General features: G+C 42.3%; 1 protein-coding gene across 2 annotated transcripts in view; it reads right to left on the bottom strand.

The window, feature by feature from the left end:
* Positions 1–223: 223 nt before the first annotated feature.
* The window catches only part of NEMP2 (nuclear envelope integral membrane protein 2), a 14,036-nt gene continuing 896 nt past the window's right edge, over positions 224–13,363 (bottom strand). Inside the window, exons 2-10 of one of the 2 annotated variants that reach the window (XR_006179633.1) lie at positions 11,794–11,909; positions 10,366–10,594; positions 10,115–10,187; positions 8,889–8,982; positions 8,112–8,226; positions 7,268–7,493; positions 4,893–5,069; positions 2,281–2,765; positions 224–1,674 (exon numbers count right to left, since the gene is read on the bottom strand). Coding sequence is in view for 1 of the 2 variants with exons in the window: in XM_042874876.1 (XP_042730810.1) it covers positions 2,540–2,765; positions 4,893–5,069; positions 7,268–7,493; positions 8,112–8,226; positions 8,889–8,982; positions 10,115–10,187; positions 10,366–10,594; positions 11,794–11,909 (1,256 nt within the window). In the remaining variant the exon portion in view is untranslated. Of the gene's footprint in view, positions 2,766–4,892; positions 5,070–7,267; positions 7,494–8,111; positions 8,227–8,888; positions 8,983–10,114; positions 10,188–10,365; positions 10,595–11,793; positions 11,910–13,363 lie in introns of both variants that reach the window. The other variant, XM_042874876.1, reaches the window with a different exon arrangement.

Here is a 13,363-nt window from a genome sequence, read left to right as displayed (position 1 = left end):
TAAGTTTCGCTTTGAGGTTCTGATGTGTCATGAATGGAGAAATGGAATGGCAGACTCCTCCAGGAGGATGGGCGTGAAGGAGGACTGTTGTGGAGCGGCCACAGCCAACACGCAGCTGGGGTTTCTTAAATCTGCAGTGGTGAAGTTGAGGACATCCACACACGCCTTCACTTGGCTCCTCGTCTTGTTCTTTTCACAGTGACTGCGTAAGGGCAGAGAACCACGTCTTGGAAAAGTACTTTTATTTAAAAATGTTGAAAGTAAAAGACAGCAGGTGAGAATGGTGCACCACGAATACAAAACAAATACAACATTTTAACTTCCTTCTTAACATGGTGAAACAGGAGATAAACGTAACTCATCCTTTGTTAAGGACAGAAGGCTTCTATCATAGGTAAGGCAGTGGATTAACATCAAGATTCTGTTCCCAGATCTTCCATTTGAACTCTGGATAACTCTTGCCAGTATGGTTTCTGTTCATCTATGTAATCTCCGTGCATCAGAGCACCGCTGAGCAAGTAAACTCACTGCTGGCAAAGGGCTAGAGGGACAGCAGTTGATTTTGAAAGGCTTTGTTTGTGAAATGCTTCCCATGTTAGAACAGACTGGGGAGGATTTTTAAGGTCAGTATCAGCTGCACTAAAGCAGTCATCTTTCTGGTATGCTGCTGCACTTCTGCTTTGGATGGCCTTAGTGGTTTCCTGCTCCACTTCGGATAGTATTTATTCACATGTTGTTGTAACTACAAGAAAATGTTTGCTTCCTTCCCACCCCCTTTGGAGTGGATGTACCTGGTGTTGCCCTTTAACAATTCAGCAAAAGGGAAAGTGTCTGACAAATGTCACTGCCCACTTTGTTTGGGCTTTTCCATTTAGTTATCACGTAAGTAAAAGGTTATTTTAATGTAGTTTCTGACTACTGTGTAAGAAGTATACATACAATATATTTACAAGAGGATCATTTCTGCTGCAGTAGTGGAAGGAATTCCAAAGAAGTTATGGGTTTAAGCTAGGATGAATCTGATTCTCCTGCTTGGCCTCAAATTATATGGATGGAAGATATGGCCAGCTAAAAAGAGACAAAGTTATTTCTTACAGAAAATAACTCCTTACTAGAGACAGTGCCCATCTGGGCAATCCTGCCTTCTGAGCGTGGCTGCTAATTCCACTGGATTTGGTAGTAGCAACCTCTCTTAGGGTGGTTTTTAATGCTTGTGGCCTTTCTGAACAGAGTTCTCTTGTTATTTATTTATTTTTATTATACTATTGTGGACTTCCAAGTGAACATAGTTTGAAGCACCTGCTTGACACGGTTTCTCTCCCTTAACTGTGCTACAGAACATGCATCTATGCCACAAAAAGGAGTTAGGTGTCTCTTGACTGTACAGTGGAAGACTTCTTTCTACAATGAAGCAATCTTGGAGCAACTGAAGGAGGGGCTATCTAAATGATGCTTTCAAACAGAGACTGGGTCATGTTTTATGCAGAGGAGCTCTCAGAATGCAGTACCATTAGAGAGGCAGCATGTTTTCTCTCTTGACCAGAGGTAGACAGTAGGGAAACTCACACTGCTGAGGTCCTGCTGCATCTCTGGGCATGTTCAGAAGGCAGCTCTTCAACTGCTGATATGTTCTGCAGATGATGAGAGAATTAACGGTCTTGTACTCTCTGCAGTCTGGAGACAGCAAAGGAAAACAGTGAAATGAGGACAAGGGGACAGTCTGAAGAAATAAAGAGAATGATCTCTGCAGGTGGATGAACCAGGGGGACCACCTGCAGTTGTCAAAGATGGAGAAGGAAAGGCCTGTGGAATGGGGAAGAAGAGTGTGCGAGGAAACGAAGACGTGTAAAGAACAAGGTACAGCATGACCACGGTGCAGAGTCCAGGAATACAACAAGTAAAAGCAGATGGGTGAAAAATGAGGCAGGAGTTTAAAAAGTAAGAGGAGCTTAGAACAAAAGGGGGAGGTCAAGTGAAGCTAGCAGATAGCAAGCTGAGCCAGAAGAGCAAACAAATGTCACTCAGCTGTGTTAAACCTGTAGATCTCTATCACTGAAAAGTCAGATGAGCAGTAAAGTGATTATCAGCAAACTAAGAACATTATTAAATTTGCTAATATTTAGGGTACTTCCTGAAAATAGAGCTCTAATAATGGCTTCCTCTCCCTCTAGTGCTCAGCACAGAGGACCTGACAATGAGCACGGCCTAGATGCTCTGTCGTTTAGAGGTAGTATCCTTGGCAAAGGAAGGCATTGTGGTGGGACAGGCTGCTGTCTGTACCTGCTTTGGAAATAAACAACGCTTCCCAGTTCAAGTACTGATAGTGTGACATCCTCTTCGCTTGAGCAGTCCCTGTGGTTTCTTTCTGTTGCTCTAATTGTGCAATATCAGTGATGCAGGAAACAGTTTTCGAAAAATACTTGTTTGTCCCCAAGCATCCACAAGAAATCACCAGAAGTGAGTTCTTGGTCTGCAAACCTTCCTTTGCAGGATTAACGTGTTTTCCCCTCTCTCCCTTTTTTAGGGTAGTTTCCAAAGCTCAGAGCAGCTCAGTAGCATATGGAAATGAAATTTGTTCATGTATTTCATCTTCGTTCTCATGGTCTTCTTCGTGGATGTAGCTGGCTGTCTCATCTTGGTCAGACTCTGTCCTTGTCTCAAAGAGCTGCTCTTCCAGGAAGGAGCTCCCAATGCCATATTCCTCATCGTGTGCCTTTGTTTCTGCAGGTGAGACGTGGGGAGATCCCAGAACAAAACCTGCAAACCTGCCAAAGTTTGAAAGGGAGAAATGATCAGTTTGGAAATGGAAAAAACACTGCAAATGTGGGGGGAAGCAGGCAATTAAGCAGGGCTGATGTGAGGGTGTGTCTAGAGACAGTGCAGGTCACCCCTGAAGCTGTAGAATGAGCTACAGTGTCGTGTAAAATAGCGAGTGAAGAGTGACAAAAGGATGATGACACCCCTGATTTGCTCTCCTGCCTCATCTTCCTTTCTGTCTTCAGTCCTTCCTACACAAGTAACTCTTGTTCTTTCTGGAGGCCATCTGCAGAGTCTTGTGATTAAGCAAGATCCGACTTCATTTTTTTTTGTTCATTGCTTGTGGGGTAATCCAGAGTAAAGCGCCTCTATCACTGAATAGATTGTGTTTGAATTTCTTAATTAAAAGCTGTACAGTACTGGAGACAAAGTCTGTAAGAATTCCAGGTAAGTTGATACTGCTAATGATGGGGAAAATGGTGAGAACTTAGCACTCCCACGTTCCTGTGCTATCACCTTACTCCTGGTGCTGCACGCATGCTCCAGGCAAGCTGAACTGAAGCCCTGAAAGAATTCCTGCTTTTGGTTAACTGAGTTGCAGACTGGGAAAACTGCATCTGCTCCAGGTGAACTCCAAACAGGAGGTCTAGCTGAACAAAGCACCAACTTATCACTTCCTACATTTCAGTTCACCGCAAATCTTACTTGCAGTGGACAACTATACTGAAGATGCAGAATGGAACTGGAGGTTTCTGGCAAGCTCATGGGAACAGACGGCAGTTCTGACACCTGGGTAAGTGTCGACAGCATCAGAGAAATGTAAGAAAAAGGAACTGCAGCTACATTCTGCATCAGTTCTGGTAAACTGATCAATAATTTGCATTTTAGACTTGAACATTTCTGCAAGATGAATGGTGTCACCTCGTTCTTCTTGGAAGCGCTGTAAGTCTATATGGAGAACAGGGTGGGGCTGGATCTGTTTCATAGGTTTGCCTATGTGCTAAACTTATCTTCCATAGGAAGTTTAAAGGGATATTAAATGTAAAATCAGACTTCTGGTTCTTTAAATTTTTGTATTTTTATAGGAACGACTTAGAAGAATATTAACTAAGTAATGACTATAAAAAGAGTGTGTCTAAGTTGCTTGCTCTGTGTGTTTTTTTGTTAACAGTACTGCAGTGAATTTTCACTTTTTGTATCTTTTAATCATGCTACAGAAGGCAAGTATCTTAGCAGACATCAGTTCAACAGTTAATCTCTAAAACCTGACAGAGAGATTGTGTGCCCGTCCAAAGAAGATGAAGTTTCTAAAATTAGTTTTTATTCATCCAATTCCAAGCTGACTGGGGCTACTTTGAAGTCGTGACATTTGGTTCTGTGTTAGAAGCCAAGTCTTTGTGGCTGGCTGAGATGTGAAACTGTGCTCCTAGTATCTTCAGGTTTTGACTTTGAAGGAAATGTACTGAGATTATGGTTAATTTTACATTCTGCAAGATTTCCTGGCTACGTTAATCTGACTCTTTACTTCACAACCTGTATTTGTCTTACATTTGTCACTGAAGCTCTATGTGGAGTAGCTCTTCTACCTGCCATCCTGTTTGGGTGCAGACCCTGGTATTTCACAGTCTTAAGTATTGGTTGATACTTCAAGTAATAGGTTTGCTTGGCTGTGCAGACTGGCAGTCGAAGAGCTTAACACAGCAAATGCCTGAGCATGTATCTTCAGACTGCCCTGATTTTGCTCAGTGTAAAAGTGTAGTGCTGTAAAAGCTGAAGAAAGGGGCAAGTCAGTGGTTAGATGGTGACCTGGGTCACCATGTTGGAACCTGCTTAGGCACTGTAGGAAGCCTGCACCTTTCAGAGAAAGCTGCCACTACCACGAATTAGCTGTGTCCCTCTGCAAGCTCCCAGAGTTATTTATGGTCAGAGAGGAACAAACAGGGTTTAATACCACAAGCAAGTGGTATCCTTTAGAGATGTGGCTGCAATCTTTAGTAGCATTGTTCAGGTAGATAAAACTAGCCCCATGTTTTACTGCATGCAAGACATAAATTCACCTGGAATAGTGCCTGAATTAGTATGTGAGTTTGCTGTCTAACCAAGTGTTTCCTCTTAGAAAAGCCACATCTTCTTACCTGTGTGGGGACTGGAGTTTGGATACTGCCAACCATGATGAGAAGTCAGGGTTCTTGCAGAACGAGCGCAGCTCCTCCAGAGCTCTGACAGTTTCTGTTTCACCTTGTTCTCGATATTCTTCTTCAGTAAGGCATCTGACCACTAACTTTTTTGATTGAAAGTGATTCTTCATTTTTCTAAAATGAGATGAAATAGCAGTTAGTATTTCTGAAGTCTTCTGGCATATAATTGTAGTCCATCCATTTTCTCTACTATCTGCTATGAACGTGCTTCAATCGCGTTTATCCTATGAAGAAAAGCTACAAGCTTGTGTTAACGTTTCAGGATGAGAAGCTTTGTGTTTGCAAGGCTGCTTACTCTAGGTCTCATCCAGCATTCCACAGAATGAGGCTTCCTTATTGTATACGCATAGACTAAAATCTCAGAAGAGATGTCTACTTGCTCAGCCATTTTTAGGTGCAGCATGCAAAATGAGTCTCTACAGAAACATGGGCTGAATCAAAACCCAGTGTGCATGTTTTAAATTTAAAGATAAGCAATGCTCTGTTACAAGTTGTTCATGTTGTTTACTAGATAGCTTAAATCTTGCTTCAAATTACAAAACTGAGTAGTCTGAGGCCAAAATGTTTACAATCTGATGTTTTTTTAGCTGCTGTGTAGCGACGTATAATATAATTAGGTATCAATTAGAAAGCGTGCCATGTTCTGTTCCCTTCTGTCGACTGCTTTCCATTTAAATGTTGTCATGAGTTAAGATAAGCAAGGGCTGGATGCCCATAAAACTTTCAGCTCTGTATAAAAACACCTGCTCCAACCAGCAGCACTCAGCTTTCCTCCTTATTTCCCCACAAAGAAAGAATGAACTGCAGCCCTTGGTCAGGTCAAATGCCAAAGGTCTTCCTGGCTTAGTGGAATCAGTGCTAATCTTAATAATTAAAGCAAGATTCTTAACAATTTTGATACATCTGTTGCTCTGAGCTGTGTATCAGGCATCATGGCCTCACTGCTTGGTGCTACCATTTAGTGTTTCAAGAGAGGAAAGAAAAGCTTTTTTATTCTCTTAAGGAAGATTTGTAGTGCCATATTTCGGTATGCTCTATGGAAGCATCAATTCATTGAAAATGAGAAGGGATTCTACCCCGAGAACAATCCACAGTGTTTAATGGTAAAACAGGTTTGTTGTGACTTCTGTGAGCTCCTAGTCACGTCTTACTGATTTCAGAGCAAATGGAACCTGCTTACATTAGGACAGTATTGATAGTGCGTTGCTGCTGAAACACTGCTTCTCAGCTGCTGGCAAAATTGGCTCTTGATAAATGAAAAATTCCAACTAAAATAAATAATACTTCAACACAGACCATGCTGCACCATCTGAAAAGAGCAGAGGAGCAAAGCGGTATGGTCTTCAAACACTAAGCATGGCATGAGACTAAAAGATAAATTGTTTCTTACTCTTTCAGTTATCTTGGTTCTAACCTTTGCCTGCTCGTGGTTCTTAAGAGGTTCAGCAGAAGTCTACAGCTGTGGAACAGTCTGCACTTAGAGTGTCATCACTGGAGGTAACAAGCAGCTGTAAACTGTGAGGGCTTTTTAGAATCTTCATTTGAGTGTTACATCTGTGATAAAACATGCTTTAAATTCAAGGATGAGCAAACATGTTGTTCCCATATTGCTAACAGAAGTACTTAGCAAACTAAGATCTACATCGCGAAAGCAGTTCCAACTTCAAATGCCACAATGTAAGTGGAGCACATACAGGAAATACAGGGGGGAATTCAGGGAGGAATGTCTCCACAGTGACAACTGACTGTTTCCACGTACTAAAGATAGACACACGTATCTATGATGATATCCCTGGAGAACTAAAATCAATGGGAACCACTGTTTTGGTGGAAACAGCTTTTTAGTCTCTGAACACTAATATTGAAAGCTATCTAACTTAGGAAGGACTGTCCATTTCTAACGTGCACTTCCATCCTGTACGATTCAGTACCTGCAGGTTTTCTCGCACCGTGTGAAACCAAAGCACTACTGCTGCAGTCTGATCAGTCGGCCAAACAGAAATGTTTTGGTTGCCATATGCTGCAGACTAGAAGGTGCTACTTTTGTACTTAAGAGCGCAGTCATATTTCTCCATTTCCCATAGAACAAAATTTGTATTTGTAACTGCCAAACAGAAAGTAATTATATATCTTTCTTGGGGATTTAGACTTCTTCCACTGCAGCTTTACATTTGCTTAAAAAAAAAAAAAAAAAAGGCAATAGAAATTTACCAATTATCCAAGTGTAAGGAAGTGTAAGGCTTTTTTTCATTATTAGCAGTAATGTTTCCTGGCCATAAAGGGACACGGGACATTCATAAATACATACGCACCTGCCTATGTGCCAGGCAGCACCAAGGGGATAACCCAGGCCTTTGGAGCACAGCATGGCTGCTATTATTGCATATGCAACTTGAGGTATGGTGACACCACAGTAAATGAAAACAAAGGCTGTTAATTGCAGTGTCCACGTGAACAAGGTTATACTTAGTTCACTGGTAAGCGGTCCGTGCTGATAGCAAGTGGCAAAACTGATAGTTCCAACAGCCACAATGTACCCTGTGGAAACACGAAACAAAGTCATGGAGGAACAGATGGAAACTACCCTTCTGAACTTTACTAGCTGGTTGACTAAGCTTGCAACTGCTGAGTAGCACAGCGTGCTGGTTTTGTGCTTGTAGTTGCCTGCGTTATGTTGTACGAGCTGTGCGTTCTAAAGGCTCACGGGTAATGCTGAAAGAGCTGCACATGAGCTCTCTTCCACTGTAAGAAAGCTGAGGCAGGTGCCAGAGCAATAGATTTGCCAAGCAGTTTGCAGTTTGTGCTTCCAGTTCCCATATTCAGCAAAATGTAAGTCATCGTAGCTGCCCTTTTGCTGTCATAGGGAGAGCACGCTATGGCAAATCAATGACAACTTAATGCAAAGTCTGCTGTTTCAGCTGCTCCTGGCCCACTAGATCAAACTCTTCATTTAATGATATAATGTGAGTAAATACTTAGTGAGTGAATTAGAAACTTTTGGAATATTAGAGCATTTCTGGCTCGGGAGAAAAAAAGTAATCCATAAATGAGTTGCAGTAACTTTTTTTAAACCTTAATGGGTTTAAACCTTAATGGGTTCATCTAACCACCAAATTATCCAAAAGCGCACTGCAGATTTCAGTTTGACATTCTTACCCAACAAGTAGATCCTGTGTTCAGACCACAACCACCATATATTCTCTTTGAAACAGTAGATGAGATAGAGAGAGGACATCCAGCAGCCACTCAATAGTATCCAGAAGGTGCTGCGCTGGAAATTGACAAAATAAAAACGGGACAAAAAGTCTGGGAGTCTCAGTCAGACTCAGGACCACTGTGTGCAAAGGAATTCACAGGCAAAAACAAATGTGGTTCTGGCAGACCTGCAGGCTTCTGCTCTGTGTCAGACTTGAACTACATGGTGCTCTGCTGCAAGTACACAGCATCAAGTCTGAGCAGAGCAGCTGCACCTCTTGTCTTTGCTGTGTCTCAGTGTCATGACCTAAGTTTCCTGAAGTGTGTTTTCAATTAACGTAACTCAGCAATACCGGAACAATGCATGGAGATAAAGATTTGGTGAAAGAAAAGTTCACATCTCCTTACAATGAATTCCCTCCTGAATGGAAGAAAATCTGTCCCAACTGCCACTAAAATGACATTTTGATTTAGACTGATTCGTATACTCAAAAGCAAGCTTAGCTCCAGTCCTTATAATAAATATATTTTTAATAAACTTGCACCAACACTCTCCTTCAACTCGGCAGCAAGCTAATTAGAACTTGATTCTGACCTAATTATATTTACTTGACTCCCGCACCCATTTCAGTGGAGTTCCCCAGACAGAGCAACGTCAGAATCTGGCCTTGGACTCTTCACTTCCTCTATTATTATAATGATAATAATTATTACTTTGTTTTACAAATGTAGATTTACCCTCGGAATAAATCTCTTAAGTGCCAGCAGGACAAAAATTAACAGAGCAAGAATGCCCAGTATTATTCCAGACAGGTAAAAGAAGTTGGTGCTCCTGGAAGAAAACAAGAGAGAATGTTGTAAGAAGTATTTTCCAAGTAGTGAGTGGTTAAAAATGCCAACATTTGTAAAGACAGAAGCAATGTTCAGTAAGAACACAACTATAAGTCAGTTACACAGATAATAGGTTTGGTTTAGATTTTAAATTCATGTTTAAAAAAAAAAAAAAGGAAAAAATCCAATTGCTACTATAAAATCACTGAAACTGTTACCAGACTGTTTACTGGAACAGACTGCCCAGAGAGGTAGGGAATGCCCCATCCATGGAGACATTCAAGATCAGGCTGGATGGGGCTCGGAGCACCCTGATCTAGTGTAGGTGTCCCTGTCCATTGCAGGGGTGTTGGACTACATGGCCTTTAAGAGTCCCTTTCAATTCTGAGGATTCTATGATAGGCTTTTGTCACATCATTTTCTTATGAACACCGTGGTTCTGTATGCTTCAGTGCTGCAAGAGTAGGCTTATATATTTAAAAGTGGGAAAAAAGCAAGTTTTTCTAAGTTGACATATTGATAAAAATGTGACTTAAAAATATGATTTGGTTAAGCCTGAAAACTGCTGCTGCTCTGCTTGCTCTAAAGGTCTCTCCTGCCAATTACTTTGTGATTCATTTTGAAGTCATGGTTCAGGTGTTTTGCTATGCCAGTAAGAATCCTCCCTTACAGGCTACGCAAGGGTGCATCAAAAGAATGGTGAGGAAAGGCAGGAGGCAGGCCAGGCCCCAGAGGACTTCACCCCAAGCGTTCTGCCTGCAGCAAGGCATCAGTTATAAGCCATGCAGCATCCCTCAGCTGCTGCTAACCTCAGTGGCCTACAGAAAGGAGAGGATTTTCCTGAATCCACACTCTTGCTCTCTGAGGACTGGCTTGGTGTCACCCAGCGCAGGATGTCACGATACATAGAACCCTAATGCAGTTCTATGGCAAAAGCTCCCATGTATATCAGTCTGTCCCCACAGAAGTGCTACAAATATCTGTAATAGATATTCATATATTTAATATATGTTTAGATATACATTCATTTCCTTATTTCACTTTCCCAGAGACCTGTGCTTCAGCTCTGAGAACAGACCAAAGCTGCACAGACTCTGGGAAAGAAACATGAAAGCGCAGCAGCCAGTACTCACCTGCTCAGACTGTTTGCAAAATGGAACAGAAAAATTCCAGCTACAAACAAAAACAAGAGCTTTCCATCTAGCACTAAAAAGGGGAAAAAGAAAACAAACAGAAAGGGGCTTTAGACTAACTCATTCTGAAACACTGATTATATTAAATATCAGCAGACAAGCTTCAGGCCTCTTACAGAAGGGATGGTACAGGCAGTAATGCTGGCAGTATCAATCTATCTGTAATGTAAACAGGAAGCTGTTTTACTTACTTTCTCGTGTTATGCTCACAGTGTACAGTTCTTCCTTGAAGGGCTGTATTCTGAAGCAGAAGTCCTCTCCATATTGCTTTACCTTTAAGAAAGTTTCTGTAGATGTCTCTGGTTGCCAGAATATTTGAACAGCACAGGCAGCAAACTCGAATACAGTTTCTGAATTCTGACAGTTGCTTTTTTCTGGAGTAGGCACAAACCTGAATGTTTTTGTGCTGTTTATTTTTACCTAAATCAAACAATAAGACAGAGTTGTAGCTCAGAATCACATGGTATTTGTTTTGTGAGATGCACAACATGTACACCGTGCATATGCGAATGAAGATCAGCACAGAAAAGTAATGTCACTACAATTTTTAGTTGTTTAATATTGGTTATTAGTATTGTGCAAATATTGTTTGGGCCTTACGGTGTGACTCAGAGAACTCTGTGTCAGCATAGTTGTATCCAAAGCCCTGCCCCCACACGCAGGCTCTGGGGGTTTGGTTCCACCACCACACTTGCCCATGCACACAGTTCTAACAAAACCCAGTGTCTGACAGACCATGGTTTCTTCTGTAAATGTTTATTCTCTTTCACATTCCCCTCCTTAACCTAACAAAACCTGTACTGCTTTTCTTGTAGATAACAATGCAATGTGTGTATGAGGGACAGAGGGGTAAAGAACAGAACAAGACATGTTCCACCTCCAGGTCTGAGAGCCAGCTTCTCTAGCAAACACAGCAAAACTGCTCCCTTCCGTTGTCCAGTACAGCTGCCCAGGAAGAACAGAACCAAACATACTCCTCTACTTCCTTACCCTGTTATTGTCTCTAGTGGCATGAGATTTTTATATTGTTCTGCTGTTACTAAGCATGTTTCTTGTAAGGTGATCCTCCGAGCCAAATGAAAAAACAGCCAGAATTTGTCTACTTTGTCTAACTTTCAGAGTAACAACCTGACACACCTTTTGTTCTTATGCTGTGGATGTTCATACCCTTCCTCATTCCCCTCTGGAGCTGTAAGCAGTTGGCTTTACTCTTCTTGTAGATAATAATGCAATTTTTATGTTATGGACAGAAGAGGGATGCTACAATACATGGTTCACAGCAGTGTATTTTATCTTCAAATTTAGAAGTTGTGTAAAGATGTTTGGAGGTGCAAAAATCCTTGTTGAGGTTAACAACGGTCCATTAGTATGAAAGATGTGCATCAAAATAAGGGAGTTAATGTTTGTTTGGCATCCCCTGTGACACTGTAAGTCTGCCTGACATCCTCCTAATAAGGGGAAAGCAGTTTGGGTGTGTTTGGGGTGAAGGATCACAGTGCTGTACTTTTATGGTGCTCTGAGGTGCTGCTTTGATCGTGATAACTGGTCATATGCATAGCTGAGAAAAGGCCACGGGCTGCATATGGAACATGTGCATGATCCCCAAAAGGAGCTCTTACCTGCAAAGTTGACCAAATGTACTGTAAGTGCATGATTCTGTTTTGCACGTAACAAAAGCAGTCTTCTTGCAGTTTCTGGATGGCATTCCCCTCTTCCAGAAAGTTACAGCTTCTACCTGATGAGGGAAAGTTCACTTTAAATGTGTACAAAATATAAATATGTAATATTCTTTTTTTTTTTTTTTAATAAATCACAAGCAATTTGCAGATAATAGAACATAAAGACTAGGCTGCAGGGTAGCACGTTCAGCATGATTTAGACGAGAATTCAAATGACACATCTAATCAAGTAATTTAGGCTCTAACTAAACTGCAACACCTTGGGGAAAGAAAAAAATAATGCATGGTGAGGTTTTTTTACAAATGCAATCAGTGAAAGCTTGGCATCTCTACCCGTGTTTTCGTGGCGCAGGACCAGGCCTCTGGGCCAAATTCCCTGCTGGTGCATGTGGGCGCAGCCCCACTGTCATTGATGCTTTACCAATGCTGCATGTAACTGTGGGAGCACCAGCAGGTAAACAGGCTCACCTACTGCAGTCACCCAACACGTGACACTGCGCTCACTGCAGGCAGAGCACTTGTTCTCTTCCAACACGGTTCTCACGGTAAAGCATGGAACTCCTCCTCATTTCTACCTTCAACTGTGCTCTCCTGATGTGCTCCAGCCGCGTGTCAGTATGGTAACTGTGCTGACAGCTCCCAGGGGTCTGGAGACAGGGACAGTGCAGCTCTCCTGAAACCTAAGTGACGCCCTGTGCCTTTTGGGAGAAAGGCCCCTGACTCATCCATGGAGCAGGCTTTCCAGAATGGCATGAAATCCTGTCTGTGCACCAACATCTGCCCTACAGCGCCTTACCGCAGCGCTCCAGGAACGTAATTAAAGAGCAGAATAAATGAAATGAATGCAGATCAGAACAGAGGGAGTCATCTGGCTCTCTGAATAGAAAACGTAGGGCCAAGCCAAGCTCAGCAGTAACTGCTGAAACAGTCTCCTAATCTCTCAACCGCCAAGTAAGCACTTGGCCAGAGCAAACCACCAGTGCAAACTCAGTCTGGACAGGAGAATACTGCTGGCAGGTACAGGCCTGCCCCAGCTCTGTACAGAGCTAAGCCCAGCCTAAATTGTTTTCTTAACAATTTAATTAAACCAATTAAAAATACTTGCATGCATGTTCTTATCCAAGCTTATTAAGCCATCCTAGAATTAGAATGTGTCTGCAGACGATCCTGCTGAAGTATATTGGTTTCAGCTTTCAGTGTGGGCATTTTTATTGTGAAGTTTTGAACAACTGCTCATCATCCCAAATCCCACGGCAGGAAGTGCAGTACTTCAGATGGGCTGAGTGCCGCTCTCCTCAGGCACTGACTGAGATGCGCAGGGCTGAAAGGAGGCAGGATAAGTCCTGGGAGCTTCCATGTGAGAGGTGAAACAACTCTGGGGGTTACACATGGCTCCTGCAGACCTGAATCACGGTTCTGGGGCCAACAAGTCAGGGAGATTGTCTCTCCCTCTACTCTACTCTACTCTACTCTACTCTACTCTACTCTACTCTACTCTACTCTACTCTAC

This window comes from Lagopus leucura, unplaced genomic scaffold (assembly GCF_019238085.1).
Source record: "Lagopus leucura isolate 7727_CA_CO unplaced genomic scaffold, USGS_WTPT01 Super-Scaffold_100012, whole genome shotgun sequence".
In the NCBI taxonomy this organism is placed as follows: Eukaryota; Metazoa; Chordata; class Aves; order Galliformes; family Phasianidae; genus Lagopus; species Lagopus leucura.
Note: the sequence above shows the minus strand (reverse complement) of the source record. Positions and strands in the feature narration are given on the sequence as shown.